Genomic DNA, 16,254 nt, shown 5'->3' with positions numbered 1-16,254 from the left:
GTGGAGCCTAAAATGTAATTAAGCTTTTGATTAAGACATACCTGCGTTTCTGTACTTTCTTTGTAATAGTAGAATCCTGCATCTGAAATGAATTTGCAGGATTCCACTGCATTGACCAGTTTCTTAATGACTAATGAGGAGGGTGCAAGAGGATGCTTCCTGAAGTACATTATAATTTCCACATCTTGGTGGTGTTGAGATCCAGGTTGTTTAAGGCACAGACACACTAAATTAGGAATATCTGGGAAAGTTCACTATTGGCTCACTCTAGGCCTAATTCTAAAACTAAAAATATATTTCTTTAACTTCACTTGGGATTCTCTGAACCTATGTAGACCCAGAACTAATGTATGCATCTGGTGTCTACAAAAAAAGCTACAGTTCAGAATTACAAAATAACTCTATTTAATACCAAACATAGTTTGGAATCTGGAGGGTTCCCTACACCCTGGAACATAACATTGTTTTAGTGTGGATGCAAAAGATGCAAAATATTTGAAATTACCCACAAACCACGGGCATACGGGTGAAATTTAGAAAACCTGCTGAGCTTTTTTTTAGAGTACAGACATCCATTGGGATTTTATACCATGTAAATGTCCTTAAACAGAGATATGGACGCAGAATAACGTTATTGTGAACAGCTACACATAAGCAGAGTTGTTGTATTGTTATAGGCCATTTTAATTAACATAATTTAGGGTCCAATACGGTCAAGCATATTTGGTCACAATTCCCATATTTTCACGCGCGAGTTCGAATCTTCGCGGTTACGAGAACTCGCGTCACCATGGAAGCAGTTGGTTTGTGACGTTTTGATTCCAGACGCCAGGGTGTCGAGGCGATGAGCTATGGTCTGAGAAGAAAATTCCGAGCAAGTCTATGTGTTTACATATACCCAACTTTCAAGATCGTACTGGAATTCAAAAGAGGAAAGTGCTTTTTAATTCTTGTTCTTGTTGGAGAACACAGTCTTTGTAAATATTCTAATTGTCAACAATACTGGACAGTGTTGCTTGAACTGTAACGTTACTGCGATTGCGATTGCTAACCTAGGTTAACTAGCTTAGCTAGGATTCTTTCCAAGTTGGGCTCCTGACAAACTGACTTGGTGATATAGCACCTATCCAACACGCTGCTGAAATGCGCTAGCTAGCCAACTGGCTATATTGCTTTTCCAGTCAGTGATTGGATCAATGATGATTTATGCGCTAATATCGCCGGAGTTACACGAACAACTCCTTGATCACGAGAACTACCAGAACCGAACAAATGGGGTAGAAGAGCTGAAGAACATTATTTCAGAGCTGGACTTGAAAACCGTTTCCTCTGACAGTATTGTGGAATTCATCAATTTTTTACGTAGACTTCTGACTGATACAAACTTCAAAGTCTTGTATGGCACTTTACAGGTTATCAGCCTCCTGGTTCAAAAGCTGGACTATGCCGTGGACAGACATTATAAACAGATTGTATGTGTGGCCCTCAAAACTTTGGGGGACGCACGGACTGTTCCCCGGAATGAGTACATGAATATTTTTCGTCACCTCATGAGGATTGTAGGTCCACAGAAAGTTTTGGAACTTGTAATAGGACACCTAAGGCACAAAAATTCCAGAGTCAGGGAAGATGTCATCAACATCATCACAGCTGCTATGCTCACACACCCCAGAAAAGACTTCAATATCCCCAATCTGTGTTCTGTAGTGGCTCCTTATCTTGCAGACAATAAAAAGAGGGTCCGACATGCTGCTCTGGAGCTCTTTGCTGTTTTTGACTACTGTCTTGACACAGGAAAAAAACAGCCACTCATGAAGGCCATTAACAGGTTGGACTTCACTGGAGATGTGGAGGGACTTATGGCTGCAGTACAGGCACGAAGAGCCAGGCATATTCTCCCCCGATTGTCTGCAGATGGTATGGTGGAATACGCACTGGTCATCCCCAAGCCTGGTCAACGGCGAATGCCTCAGTTTGGCTCTGAAGCTGACCTGAACTGGGTTATTAATGGAGGCAGAGTTAACAGTGCACAGAGCCACCACACAGAACCAGATTCGGATCGACTGAGTGGCTATGGCAGCTTTGGTTCTCTTACAGATGACCTCCAGTCACACAAGAGAGTAGTTAGCGCTAGGAAGGCGAAAAACAAGCTACCCTGGGAGAGGTCTTGCCTCCCATGTTCAGTAAACAAGCAGCCTTGCAGTGCATCAAATGCAAAGTTATCTGATAAGGTGGGTGATTACCTCATGAAGTTAATTTTACATGCACACACAGAATTACAAAAAAGGAAAAATAAGGTTAAAAATGAGAGAATGTACTATTTTGAATGAAGCTCCAAACTCCAAACTAAATTGCAGTTGAATAAAACAACCTAACCTAAACTTTGTATTCTTTTAGACAGGATTAATGTACTGTCAGGTGTTTTAGCTTCAAACTGAAGTCTTCACCATATCCAGATTCCCCCCTGATTTAACAGACTGGTCAGAGAGTAGGACCTAACAAATAGAAATAGAAAGGATTCACTAGAGAGGGTCGGTTGTCAGAGAAAAGAGAGACAGTGTGCTGATCTGGTTACAACCTCCCACGAAGCAGAAAGGGACCAGTGGGTTAAAAGGGTATGACATATCTTGTTCACCTGAAAGTAATTCATGACACATGTGCTGACCCCAAAACTCTTTGGTAAACTGCACAACATGGGGCATTATAGTAGATATAACAGGGAAGATAAAAACACTTTTAAAATCGCAGACACAGATTTAATCAAACGCCTAATGTTCCAAGCATTAGTGCAAGATGTTTAAAATATATTTTACATACAGCTAATTGGTAAAGCTAGGTATCTATCTTAGATTAATTTTCTTGCATGGTGTAGCTAACATTATAACATTGACTCACACTAAAATGATCTTTAAAATATCTACAAAGTGTTTGTAACACTACATGTTTCTTGGCAACATATCTACAACTTTTAGTTTCCATTGTTAGAAAGGTTGTCTGTTGTTTGGCGTTAAGAGATAATTTATCATATTCCCAAAGCAGACATTGTGATAAAGGTCTCACTGTTCCCTGTGCCTGCATGTGAAGTTTGTCTTAATTAAGATGTTGAAACCTTAGGGAACTGTTTCTTCCTTGCCACTGAAAATCACCTTGCGTGTTTACTTCAAGCTCAGCGAGGCAATGGCATCCTGTTGACTTATTTCTCTTTTGTAAGCATGCAAACAGTAAAAAGGTGGGGTTTTGTGCAAAACATATGTAACTGTTTTTAATAATCTGGGGTCAGTGTGTGCTTTTCTAGAGTTGTTTCACAAGCATTTTAGTGAAAAATATATTCAAACTGAATTCCATCCAATCTATCTCTCTAATGTCTCTAATAATAGGGCCGTGTGGTTTTGCTTATGGAAACCAGGCAGTTAGACAGTGTGTTGAATGTTTAATGAAGGGAGAAGATTATGAAGTCTTGGGTAATGTTATCACTGTGGAATTAGACACCCATCTTGTTTTTATACCTCTTGGTGAAAAAAAATGACCCCTGAGAAGTTCTGATCAAAGGAATCTAGAAATTTTATAGAGAAAATGTAAGATATAACCAAAGATGAAAGTTACAGCCTTACATTTCTTACATTACTGCCCTTCTGCAGAACTGAACTGTTTTGCCTAATGTGTAAGTTTTGAGTCACTTCATTTTTATAACATGACCCCCATTATTTTTCATGTTGAACTGTTTCAGTACTATTTTCATTGTAATTTAGTTGCATAAAATTGCTCAATGTCCTGTACATTTTTGCTAAGACAGCATTGTGTACTGAGCTACAACAGAACAGATGTCCATTTTAAAAAAAGGAATATCATGGTTAGCTACATGCTTACTTATAAATGTTCAATAATAAGGGACTGTTTTTTGTTGTTCCTGCTTTAGTTTAGTGTGGAAGATCTCACTACCTCCTTGAGGCTGAATCAGGAAACCTGTGGCACAAACTCTGGTAAGTAAATGTCTCTGTTTTCTCTCTGTGTCCTCTATTTTAGATTTGTCCTATTTTCTTACTAGGTTTTCAACATACAACCTATAAATACATGTTGATTTGTATTCCCATGTCTCTTGTGTCTCTTTTACTGTTTCTGCCTTTACTCATGCTTTCATTTTCACACCTGAAATTAGCAGCTAATTATCTAATTATCTACCTAATTAGTGTGTGTGTGTGTTAATTTATCTGGACATTTGTCCTTGAACATGCCACCCAGACTTGTAACATGTAGGTCAAGACATGAAATGAAAATGTTAACTCATTGTTTAGTTTTAAATGTGTATGAGTACATGGAATACATTGAAGTGGGTTTCTATCAGTATTCGGACTGCTGCTATTACTATGGGCGTTCTTCAGTACTTTTCAATATTCCTGTACTTTATGGAAAAAAAAATTGGCATCATGAAAAATATCCTAAAATCCACACCGAAGCATTAACACAATGTAGCAGTGTGTGGATTATGAAACATGGGAGTAGTATTTATTAGAAACACTAGAGGAAGTCTGAATTTGAGTGTATTTCATGCTCCAGTAATAATGTTAGCAGTGATATGTTTGTAGATGACTGAGTAGAGCACACTAGAGTGGGCACCATGACCACCCACATGCAGGGTGGGTTTACGGTGAAACACATTATTTGTTGGGCAGTTTTGTTTAGCCTAGGATGATAATGCTTCCTACCATTGATATAGAAGCTTAGTATAATACTGGCTATACATGTATATTGATTATAGTTGTCACTTTGTCATTATTTTAACCCCCCCGCCCCAACAAACAAACAAAACATTGTCATGTTGCTTTGCTGGCTTCTGATACCACATCTAGATGGCTGCAAACGCAATCATCTATATAACATAGCTTCTTTAATATACTGGGTGAAACAAGGCCAGTGTTGAGCTCTGGTGTGCTGCAGCGGTCTGTGTGATGTAAGGAATTTGTGATTTTTACCAAGTCCTATTTTAGTTGGCATTGACAATATAAGACTGCAGGCAAGACTAGACTTGAATCTTTTATTGCAGTCTGTTGATAAAAGATCCCACCTGCACTGTTCAAATCCAAGAAGAGCCTACAGAGCTCTCCTGTAAACAATGTAACCATATGATTAAGTTTTCTTAAAATTATGTTAAAGTCTTTAGTTATAAAATCTAAATTGCTATTGCTCACTTTTTGTTTACCGCTTAGTTGTTTTTTGGTATGCATTTGTAGTCTGATGTGTGCCTATTAGTTACATATGCTGAGCTGATGCTTCAAATTGTCCTCAAGTTTCCTGTTTCTGTTTCATTCTCCAGGTTCAGTAGAGCCTTTCCAGCCCGATGCTCCAGGATGGAAAAGAGAGACAGTGGGTAGGCTTTGTCGAAGCGGTAGCCTTGGCGCAGACCCAGATATTTTAAAAGCAGCTAACCTCAGTGATTCTGACAGAGGTGACTTGTTGGTGTTGATTTTACTTTATTTATATATACAAAATGTAGAAAATAGAACATTTGCATAATTTTTGCAATAGATTTGTTTTGTTGTAAAATATTGCTAAATAGAATAATTGGAATCAAGGCATCACTTGACCATAAACTTCACTCACTGAGTGTCAAATGAAAGGAGCTACTGAACATTATTTGCTGCCAAATGAATAGTCATGGAAGATTCTCTTGAGAATAGATGCTCTTTTCCATACAGGTTTGCCCAAAGCCAGCCGCTTGCTGTCTGGTAACCCCAGTGTAGAGCGCACCTTTTCAGTTCCTTCCAATCCAACCCCCCCCGGGTCTTTTCTGCTGCCCTCCTACCCTCTGGCCACTCTTCCGGGAGTGCAGCTGACTCCCACCCTGCCTCGTAGGTGCCATGCAAACTCCTCACTGTCCATGTCCAATACATGGCCCAACAAGCGGGATACGATCCCTCGTCACAGGGACCCCAGCTCATGGGGGGATAAAACAGGTGAGGGCATAGCTACATTGCTTAGAAAATGTGTCTTTGTTCAGTGGGAAACTGCCAAAGCATTTTTGGCTCTTCAGTATTTAGCAGTGTCAGAATTAAAAATGAATCATACTGAAATATCAAATTGTATTGAAATGTAAGATTTCAGGATTCAGTTAAAAAAAAAATAAAAAAGAAACTGAATCATTGTTGGGTCACACATTTACATGAGCTCTAGTTAATCTGGAATGGATGTCTTGCTTTCAGTTATTCTTCGTTCGATAATACTTTATTGCACTGCCGTTAATTAAGCTTTGGAAAGATACATATGAGATGATGTCCCTTTTTGGTCTAGTTTGAATCATGTTTCAGTGGCACTTTCAGGGCTTTATCTCTTTTTTAGATAGAAAAACATCAGCGGTGTACTTTGTGCTGAGGCAATGAAATGTTATAGTAACTTTTCTGCTAATGATTTCTGATGGGTTGCCTTATTTTACAGGCTTAGATGGCACTGTTAAATTTACATACTTGATGGCTTTGTATTCGGTTACCCTGTATATTGAAGTGAATACATTGCCCATCACACTCCCTGCAGGTGAAGTTGGATCCAACAGGTGTTCCCCACTGCCTGCGCGTACTTTGTGGGCGAGCACCATCTCATCACCATCTCATCATCCACCCACCTCCCCGGTCATACGGCAATCCGTGCAGGATACCTTGCAGCAAGAGCTGCCTGATAGGAATTCCCACCAAGATGAGGAGCCAGTGGACAGGGAGGAGGTCAGTAGTGAAATGTGTTGCGTATACATAGGTGGAGTTCCCCAGTTTCTTGTTTCAGATGCAGTAACTTAACTGATACTGCAACACTTTTTTTTTTGTTGCTGCCTGCAAATGTTTTACTTTGGAACCATTAAATACTTGGTGACCAGAAAAATAGAAAAGCCTGGATTTTAGTGCATTAACTCATGTTTGATTCTAATAAAAGCTGGCAAATATTATGGCAGTCACATAATAATGCTGCTTTAGCATCCCTGTGTTAAAGCTGAACATGATGGCATCATGTTTTACTTAGCTGCCCTTCAGCAGTGATTTCTGTGATGATTCCTTCTGATAGTTCATTTGAGTTTATCTCAGTTGTTCAGTGAGGATGATATCAGGAAGTGGTGGTGGAGGTGGCGGCCAGGTCATTAATAATTTTTCACCTGAATGTTCTTCCAAACACATCTGGATGATTCTCACACTATATGCATACAGTAGTATTGCTTTATGTACTTGAACTTGACCGATAAACCAAACAGTTTGCATTTTCATTTGCATTTCTGTCAAATGCATTTGGGTTGATAGACTCTGGTTATGTTGCAGATGATGAACTCCCTTCGCTACTTGCGTAATAATGTGGCTAAGAAGCGAGCCAAGGTAAGCGCGAGTGGCTCTGACCCAGAACCCAACAGCCCAGACTCTGCTGTGAAGCTGGAGCCGAGTACAGACTCCCCCTCTCACACCTCACCATCTTTGACCAGCCCTCTGAGCGAGAGCAGCCTGTCCAGCCTCTATTCACCCCCAACTTCCACCATCACCAATGGCACCAAGATCAGGTAGATGACTGGTCTTGCTCTTATATACATATATGAATGAATCTATGATAATGGTTCAGCATTGAGTTAATCACCCATTCACTTAGAATTGGAAGTCTTCCTGCTTTAAGGAGTATTTTTGTTCTCCATTACTGGATTCATTTTATTTCCTTTATGAGGGAAGCAGGCCAACAAGCTGATTGTTTGGTAGCAAAGTCAAGCAATGAACAGCAATCACATACAGCAACACCAATTTTGAAAAGTTTGTAAATCCTTTATTTTATGCTGTGCATTGTGCTGGAATTTGATATGCACTCAAATAAATGTCATGTTGCTGAAATCATTGCAGCCCTAGGGACTCAGCAGCAAAAACTATTGCTAGAGTACCATCAGGAAGACAGAAAACTTCTTCCTCCATGGAAGCAGGTCCTCAAGGTGTGTGTACTTTCACTATTTCTTTTAGCCCAGTGACTACACCCCACAAAATGGTTTTATACCACATATATGTGGAGGAGTTAAGTCAGAATGCATTTACAGATTTGAATGTGAATTGCATTGCAGATGTCCAACAGCAAGAAAAGGTTCTTTCTGATTTGAGCGTAAACGTAGTAGGTCAGAGAGTAGCATACTGTAATGGACCAGCAGAGAAAGCAATGTCGCCTCCACAAACCAGGCCTGCTGGTCGAGAGCCTCTCCGTGCCCTCAGGCCTGTCAAAGGTGAGCTCACTCTTGCTCTCCTGGAAATGATCTTAAGTCAGATGAAACATTGCTAAAACAACAACAACAAAAACCTAACCCTATATTACATGAGTAAAAATTGCTTTGGAAGCTCTATGCTACAAATAATTAGTCCCCTGCCCATCGCTATGCCTGTACCCAGAGACATGTTTTTTCTGCCTCATAAAGCAACCAGTATAAATTCAGCTGTTGTATTTGGAGTTATTACATTTTTCATGAAGATGTATAGGTCGGCATGTATTGTGTTTTTCAGGATCTCAAATGCATAGCATTCAGGACATGTCGGAGGGAGTAGTTGGCAGAGGTTGGAATTTATCTGTTTTTTGTGCTATCTTTGTGATATCTAATCACATTTTGAGTAAGAACTTGATAGTTGGTAACAAGGATGCCAATTACAGGGTGAAAATGTAAACTGTTTACTGTGATTGTAATGCAGCTGCCTTCACTTTTGACTGGTGTGTTTCTCCATATGTGAAGTACACAGAGGTTGATGTGGCTTTGCCTTTTTATCACCATGACAGGAGTTTTTGGCTTCACTGGTGCTCCCTGCTACCCTGGAGTGACTCTGTCCCCAGAACAGGAGGAGTTGGTAAGAAAACCCCCCAGGGAGCCACTGATTGGGGTGTATGGCCATGCTGTTTCAGCTGGCCATATGGATTCGGAAGAAAGCACTGAGCCAGAAAAAGCAGCGGTGAGACAATGTTTATTTTGTTTTATTGAACAATCTGCTAATATTTATTGATTCCCTTTACTTTAATTTTTCCTAACTTCAGCAGTGGTTTTTGAATGTGTTGTTGATATGGAATGATTTTGTTGCCAGTTTGACAGTAAAATTTTGATAAAATAAAGATTTGATAAGATTTTAATGCAAATTGACTCCTACGTTGCATAATTTCAGTCTGGTCCTCCAGGTTCTGATTGACAGTCTTGAATAGAGATGCTATGTGGTTATTCATGTATGTGTATTTGTAGGAGAGGGTAAAGCTGTCTAGGTTTGCAAGGGATAAGATGCATCAACATCGTCTGGAGCAGCAAGAAGTTCCGCCTATACAGGGGGAGTGGCAGAACATGCAACGATTGAAGCAGAACTTTAGACACATAGCATGTGACGTGGGCTCAGACGACGCGGCATCTCTGAAAGGTAACGGTTGACCTCAATGAATGCTCCTCCTCGTGCTTACTGAGACTCATGGAAGCTCTGTATTCACCATAGCCTGTTAATCTCCTTCCCATCAGATTTGCAGCTCAACGGTAGTGTTCTAGCATCCACGAAGGCTGAACTCCTGGATGATTTGCCCTCGAGCCCCAACAGCACACACACACCCAGAAGCCTGGTCAAAAGTTTGAGTCCCCCCATTCATCCCAGCCCTCCCACGGCTCCTTCCAGACGCATGCTGCCACGACGCCAACAAGCCCCCAGTCTGAACAGAGCATGTCCACCCCTTTCAAACTGCTCTGGTGAGTGTCACCTGTTATTCTGCGCTTAATGCATGGTCACTGCTCTTGAGTAAATAGATTTGCTCTAAACACTGTATCACACAATTGTGTTTTAAAGGCCCTGCACAGTTGTTTTTTTAAAAATGCAAAAAAAACCAAAAAAAGCAAACATATATATTTCAAAGAATGTTAAATATTCCAGTCACCTTCCTACTATCATTTTTTTTAACCATAAAACGACATTGAAAAGAGTGTTGTCCTTTTACCATTCTGCTGTTTGGGCGTGGACCTCAAACAGCAGAATGGTAATTTCAAATAGTGTTGGTGTATCATAACGTTATAAAAAATACATTTGTGGACCCAAATTGCACAAAATTAGCAAACGTTTGCATGTACTAACGTTTTGCTGTATTTTCCATTACTTGCTACGGAATTGAATAAAGTGTCGAATGAAAACAATGACTGTTAATTAATATCAAAGACTTACTAACTTATCAATATTACCTCCAGTAAGTGTGGGGAAAGGTGTTGTGTTTCAGTTATAGTCGGCAGACAAATCTAGAGCTGTATTGAGCTCAGTTTGCAAATTATTTCACAGTAAAATGCTTGCTACAAACTCTTGTATTGGGTGTCACTTAGACCCCAGAAAGAAATTTGAGCAACCTTGATTTGGTCTTGTTTTCTGGAATAAAATGTAGAGTAACCCTTTTCCCGTTTGTATACAAAAACTGAGCATTTGTATGTACATGTCATCTCTGTTCCTTGAGAAGAGCTATGTGCAGTGATTGAAGTGTAGTAGGGTCAGTTGATTTCACAGTTCATGTATATGCAATATTACATAGCTTAGGATTCACTATAGTCAACTAGTGTTATCTGTGACATCAAAGATAGCACCACATAAAGTGTAAGTCCTAAATAGAAGTTAGGCGGTATACAAAAAATAAAACAATTAGAGGTTGTTTTATGCACTCTACAATGCCCAGTAACTACTGAACTGAAGCAGAAGTATGAAGATAATCACATACTTCCAGCTAATACAACACTTTGAGTAAGGAGAAAAAATACTGTGCAAGGCCATTAAATGTAGTTGGCCATCTTGAATAATGTTATGTTTTGCAGTCAAGTTGATTTGTAACAAATTGAACTGGTAGCCCTAAAATAAGTAGCCAGTTTGTTTGTGGTGCGGTATTCCTCTTTAGATGAACTCACACCAGGAACCCCCAGGAAGAATCCCCATGAGCAGCTGGCTTTGCGGCCGTTTTCTAAACCGGACCTTGCTCTCACTCAGAGCTTCAGACTGCTTAGCTCTGATGACTGGTAAATCTCATACCTGTAAAATTATGAAGCATTTGGCTAGGGTCAAGTAAAACAGTTTAGTAATTTATGATTTTCTGCATATATGATACATATGCTTAGAAATTAGTAAAGTGATTTTATTGCTATCACTTTTTTCCTTATGTCCCCTCTTTCATAACCTTTTTTCAGTTATGATAGCCTACTTTTACAGTTTGTGTTTGTCCAATATTTTCATACAGGGAGAAGAAGATTGATGGCCTGATACTCATGCGTAGTTTAGCACGGTATCACTCTGATGTGCTTAGTAGTAGGCTTCATGATGTCTGCCTTGTTCTTAATCAAGAGGTAAGTGACTATATCTGCTCACTATTGCGTCTGACTCCTTGTAACTTCCTGTGAATCTGTCTGATTCCTAAAATGAACCTATAATACCATTTAATTTTTTGTCATACACCATCAGCATATGTTATTGAGACATTGCTGCCAAAAACTACACAGATCTTTCAGTAAAGTTAGTATAATGCTTGAAATTATTATAAAAACAATTTTCATCTAACGGCATTTTAGATGCCATATTTAACTAATAATGAGTGATGAAGCCATTTCTTGGCATAACACAAGCTGGAATGTCTTCCTTCCCCCAGGTTCAGAACCTACGCTCTGGAGTGTCACGCGTGGCGGTGGTGACCTTGGGAGAGTTGTACTCTGGCCTGCAGAAAGGTATGGACCAGGAGGTGAAAGCTACAGCCAAGGTCCTCCTCCACAAAGCAGGAGAGTCCAATGCTTTTATTAGGCAGGATGTGGACACAGCCCTGGACTGCATGGTGCAGAACTGCACCCCCACCCGAAGCATGAACGCTCTTCTCGCTGGAGGACTCGGGTCAGTTAACTTGCAGCTAGCTTTCAGCTATAGCTTTCATCTAGCTGCAGCAGTCAAGAGGCCAACAAATGAGAGCGCTTTGGCTGCTGTTTGCTATTATTTTCACTTATCCTTTGGTGTTTCGAAATGTTTTTTGGCATTGGACAGTATTTTTGTTGATTTATCCTCTTAAAGATTTTTTTAAAGCCATCAAATAGAATAGGATAATTTGATTATGCCTTTAGTTCATAGATAAGAGTATTAAGTTACTTTAAAGATGAAAGAGTTAAACATTGCACTGTATACATTGACTAGATTACTACATATTTGTTATTATGTCATTCTTTTTTGAGTGCCTTTTAAATATTTCCTTCTCTTTTCTCGTTTGTGTTCTCCTCAAAAGTCATTTGAATGCTGTAGTAAGAAAGTGCACTTCTCAGCATTTGGCTACTCTGATAGAGAAGATTGGTGCTGACCACTTATTGTCTGGGACAAAAGATGTGACTGATCGAATTCTACCTGCAGTCTCCAAGTTGGCGCAAGACTCTTCCCAAGAAACCAGGTTGGTACCAGGATCAGAAGGAAAACTATCAAAGCTTTTCACATGCCCAGATAGTAATCTTTTGGCTTATTCTTTTAGTCTCCCAACTATGACACTCTGAAGTCAGCAAATGCAGCTAAATTGTAGAGTAATAGAAGTTTTTTAGACACAGAGTGTCTTGGCAACTGGAATTGTGTCCTGGTAAAATAAATATACTAATAAATATTGGACTCTGCTTAATTGTAGTAAATGTAGTAGACTGGTACAATTTGTTGCTGTGCTGTGAGTCACCCTTAAGTTCCTCCCTCATGGTTCTCTCATGGGAACGGGGCTGTTATTTGTCTCAGGTACTTTGGTCGCCGCATGCTACTGTTCCTGTCGTCTCATCACGACTTTGATAAGATGGTGGAAAAGTACATCCCTACCAAAGACCTGGCCACCATCAGGGCCACTGTCCTCACTCTGAAATCCAAGGTGACAATTCAGCACAGTGTCTATTTGTATATATGATTAGGATTTTTAATTCCATTCAGCCACTATGCTGTAAGCTTACTCACTAAACAAATCTTATTCACTAAACTTATTCACAGTATTAGTGAAACCCATCTCAGAGCAGACAAGGTAGACAAATGTTTTAAACAAATACTAAAGTACAGAGCAGTGCAAGGCACCACACATTGTACACAGCAGTATGTATATACAACAAATATATTAAGCCAAAATCATATATTAAAGATGTCAGTGTACAAAAAGATGAGGCAATACAGTTGTCTCCTAGTAAATAGTTTGTGATCTCCCATTATAATAGTTCAAATATTGTATTTACAGTAAGGTATAGATATTGCACAGTGCAGTCCCAGACCCAGTAGTTAGAAACAAAGTATGAAAGAACATTTGGTCTTCATTATCTGGAGAGTCATCACCCAGTGATGCTGATGTGGATTTAGGTCCCGGGTGAGAAGCCTCAGGATACCCCTTCAGCTCGAGGCAGGCGCTATATCCCTTGCGGTGGAATGAGGCATGCCTCCTCTCTAAACCGTCAACCTCAGATTGTCAGCAGGTGAATTTTTAAACAATCAAAGCAAAAAACATGAGTTCTTATTGAAACTGCTTTAATCTTTCTAATTTTTGATGGTGATTATCTTGTTGTTGTTTTAAATTTATTGTAACCACATTCAATTTCTTTTTATTACAATAAACCAATCCTTACATTTTCTCTCTTGTTGTGTGTGTTCAGCAAAGACGCCAGCAAGCACAGGTCCACAGCATTGCAGACAAGACCGGATCCATAATGCACCACGCCCCCTAGCGGGCACGCAGGCATCCCCAGACGGGCATACTCAAATAAATTACTTGATAAAATCGAATATTCTTAAAGTACAGTACATTTACCAAGGTGGATCTTGTTGATAAAGTTGCAGGTAAATATACAATATACACAGTGTCTAGTCTTTTATGGATGTGTATACAGAAAAATTCTACAGTTGCTGATTTATGTACATTCTACAGTTATAATTACATTTGTAAAGAAACAAAGTTTCAGGAAGCCATAAGGGCCATGTTTTGAGTCAAGATATACCAGAAATTACATAATTACTTCAAGCAAATGCCAGAGAGTAATCCCATTTGAATAGGATCTCGTATATGGGATAGTTACCAAATGCAGTCATTTTAATTGATTGAAATCATTGTAGACTGAGAACATGCTTCTGTCATAAATAAATATAGAATTAATGAGAAATGTTGTTACTTGCTACATAGAAGGATGTGAAAAGTAGTTATAGTTAAAAATAATAATTATTTAATTAAACCATGCATGTTCCATGTTCTTTATGTTTCTAATTTTCTGCCTCATGAGGTCCTGAGGAGTTCGAGGTTACAGAGCACTTAGTGGTTGATTTTTCTTTTCTTTTTATCATTTTTAAAACTTTCTTTTCTTTTTAAAGAGCTGGTTAGGGAGCTGGTTAGGGGCCCAGCATTGCTGGATTGTGCTGTTTCCCAACCTTCCAATATCCACAAGAGCCTAAAAGAGTTTGTGAAGAACCTCCCAATCCCCTGAGATCTGCCACCCAGATTTCCAGACCAAAACAAACCCCATCTGACAAAAACATGGATTTTACTTGAAGATGGAGATGTTGTTGCATTTTTTACCTTGCCTGCACTTTAAATTAAAAAGTGAGACAATGAAAGTCAAACTTTTTAATGTTTTGAATTAGCAGAAAGCTAAATCCTTAAAGATTTTAACTAATGGTATCAGGTTCAACACTCCTAGGAGCACTACTCTTTTTGCACTTTGAAATACTAACACTATCATTATAACTGTTGTCATGGTGACTATAAATATATATTGTTCTATGACTGTTGTTGCTTCCTGTTGACATATCCTGAGGTAATCGTGCAGAATGTAATTTGTCGCATGCACAAGGAACAAGGATGTATATTTTGTTGTTTGGTATGCGTAACGAGACTTTTCAATGGGGAGTCTTAAATGGTTGTTTTAAAATTAAAAATGTTATAATTTACAAAATTACTTTTGTACTGTATAGCTAATAAGTGTAATGGCACAGTATTAGCTTATTATATGCTGTATGATGTTGCAGTATGTAATGTACATTTTGCGCATAGATGAACAATCTTTTAATGAGTTACTAACTGATTGATTATGGCCTATGTTATAAGTGGGACCTGTCCTAGTCTTTTGCATGACCACATTTATTGGTGGAGTAAAAATAATTTGTACTTTAGTCAAATTAGTCAGATATATTTTCTTGCACAGATGCCTGAATAACTTTGGATGTAAAACAGCTGTATTTTTGGTGAATGGTAACAAGCAAAACACTTGATGAAAGCTATCATCAGACTAACAGATGCGTTTATAGTAAACAATTAAATTCATGCCCGGAGGTGTAATTCTCATTCTGTATAGTGCCAGTCTTAGCTATTTCCATATGTAATGTTAACTTATATGGAACATGTTTCTCAAGATGGTGTAAGACAGAGATTGATCTATATAATAAAGTTTTTATTTATGTAAACACTAGGGATTTCATGTTTAATACATATATGATTGATTTATTATTTTGGGACATTTTGAACAGAGGTCCTTCATTACTGTGCAACCAAAATGCTTATGAAGTTCTAGAAGGTGGACCTTGTTTATATTAGAACATTTAGAGGTATAAAACATGACATTTATTCTATGGGGTTTTAAAGTTCTGACACTAGATCAGTTTTTTTTGTTTGTTTTTTTCTTTGAGTTTCCTAACTTCATTGCTGCCATAGCAACAACTGGCAATGCAAACAGATTAATACAATCTCATTAATACAATGTCCATTACCATTAGAATGCCTTGCAACTAGAAATGACAGATGCTTAATTCTGGTGGTCAGAAGGTGTTCAACAAATCGATGAGCAAGCCTTCTCTTTGTTATTTTAATGTTGATTAATTCTTTCATGACTAATACAATAGACAACTCCTGCAGTAATGTGTGAGAAGGAATGGGGGGTAACAACTGATTATTTTGTACTAAATATTTTAGTGGCTTCATTAATTCATTTACATGTAGCACATCTAGTGTTTGCAGGCTACAGTACCAGTCATTTTCCAAATGGTCATCTCATTCTTGACAAGGATGTCTTTGGTTTTGTCTTGTCTGTAGATTAGTGGAGGATACTTAAAAAAGAAGTTGGTTTCTGCATCATCCTGGAGAATTATGAAGTTGTTTAAGTATTATACTAGCCACATTTTTATTTGTAGGATGATGAGTGAGAACCAAAGGAATTCTTGCCTTGACAGCAGATTTTTTGGGTCAGTTCTCTGAACATGTAAAACAAGCAAAATCATCATCTATGACTTCCCTAGGAAATCCAGAGTCAAG

General features: G+C 38.7%; 1 protein-coding gene across 1 annotated transcript; it reads left to right on the top strand.

Annotated features, from left to right (window-relative positions):
- The first annotated feature begins 828 nt into the window (after positions 1 to 828).
- Positions 829 to 15,410, top strand: togaram1 (TOG array regulator of axonemal microtubules 1). Its single transcript, XM_035533127.2, has 19 exons — positions 829 to 2,231; positions 3,917 to 3,980; positions 5,312 to 5,443; positions 5,694 to 5,951; positions 6,526 to 6,710; positions 7,293 to 7,525; positions 7,854 to 7,939; positions 8,066 to 8,221; positions 8,496 to 8,546; positions 8,764 to 8,933; positions 9,215 to 9,383; positions 9,479 to 9,700; positions 10,879 to 10,996; positions 11,215 to 11,320; positions 11,620 to 11,855; positions 12,238 to 12,396; positions 12,723 to 12,849; positions 13,323 to 13,435; positions 13,613 to 15,410. Exons 1-19 carry the CDS (start codon positions 1,197 to 1,199, stop codon positions 13,665 to 13,667), a joined length of 3,675 nt encoding a protein of 1,224 aa, XP_035389020.2. The 5' UTR covers positions 829 to 1,196; the 3' UTR covers positions 13,668 to 15,410.
- Positions 15,411 to 16,254: the final 844 nt, after the last annotated feature.

The sequence above is a fragment of the Electrophorus electricus genome, chromosome 10 (assembly GCF_041902795.1).
Source record: "Electrophorus electricus isolate QZ-2024a chromosome 10, ASM4190279v1, whole genome shotgun sequence".
NCBI lineage: Eukaryota > Metazoa > Chordata > Actinopteri > Gymnotiformes > Gymnotidae > Electrophorus > Electrophorus electricus.
The sequence above is the reverse complement of the archived record's forward strand: the minus strand, read 5'-3'. Positions and strand labels throughout refer to the sequence as shown.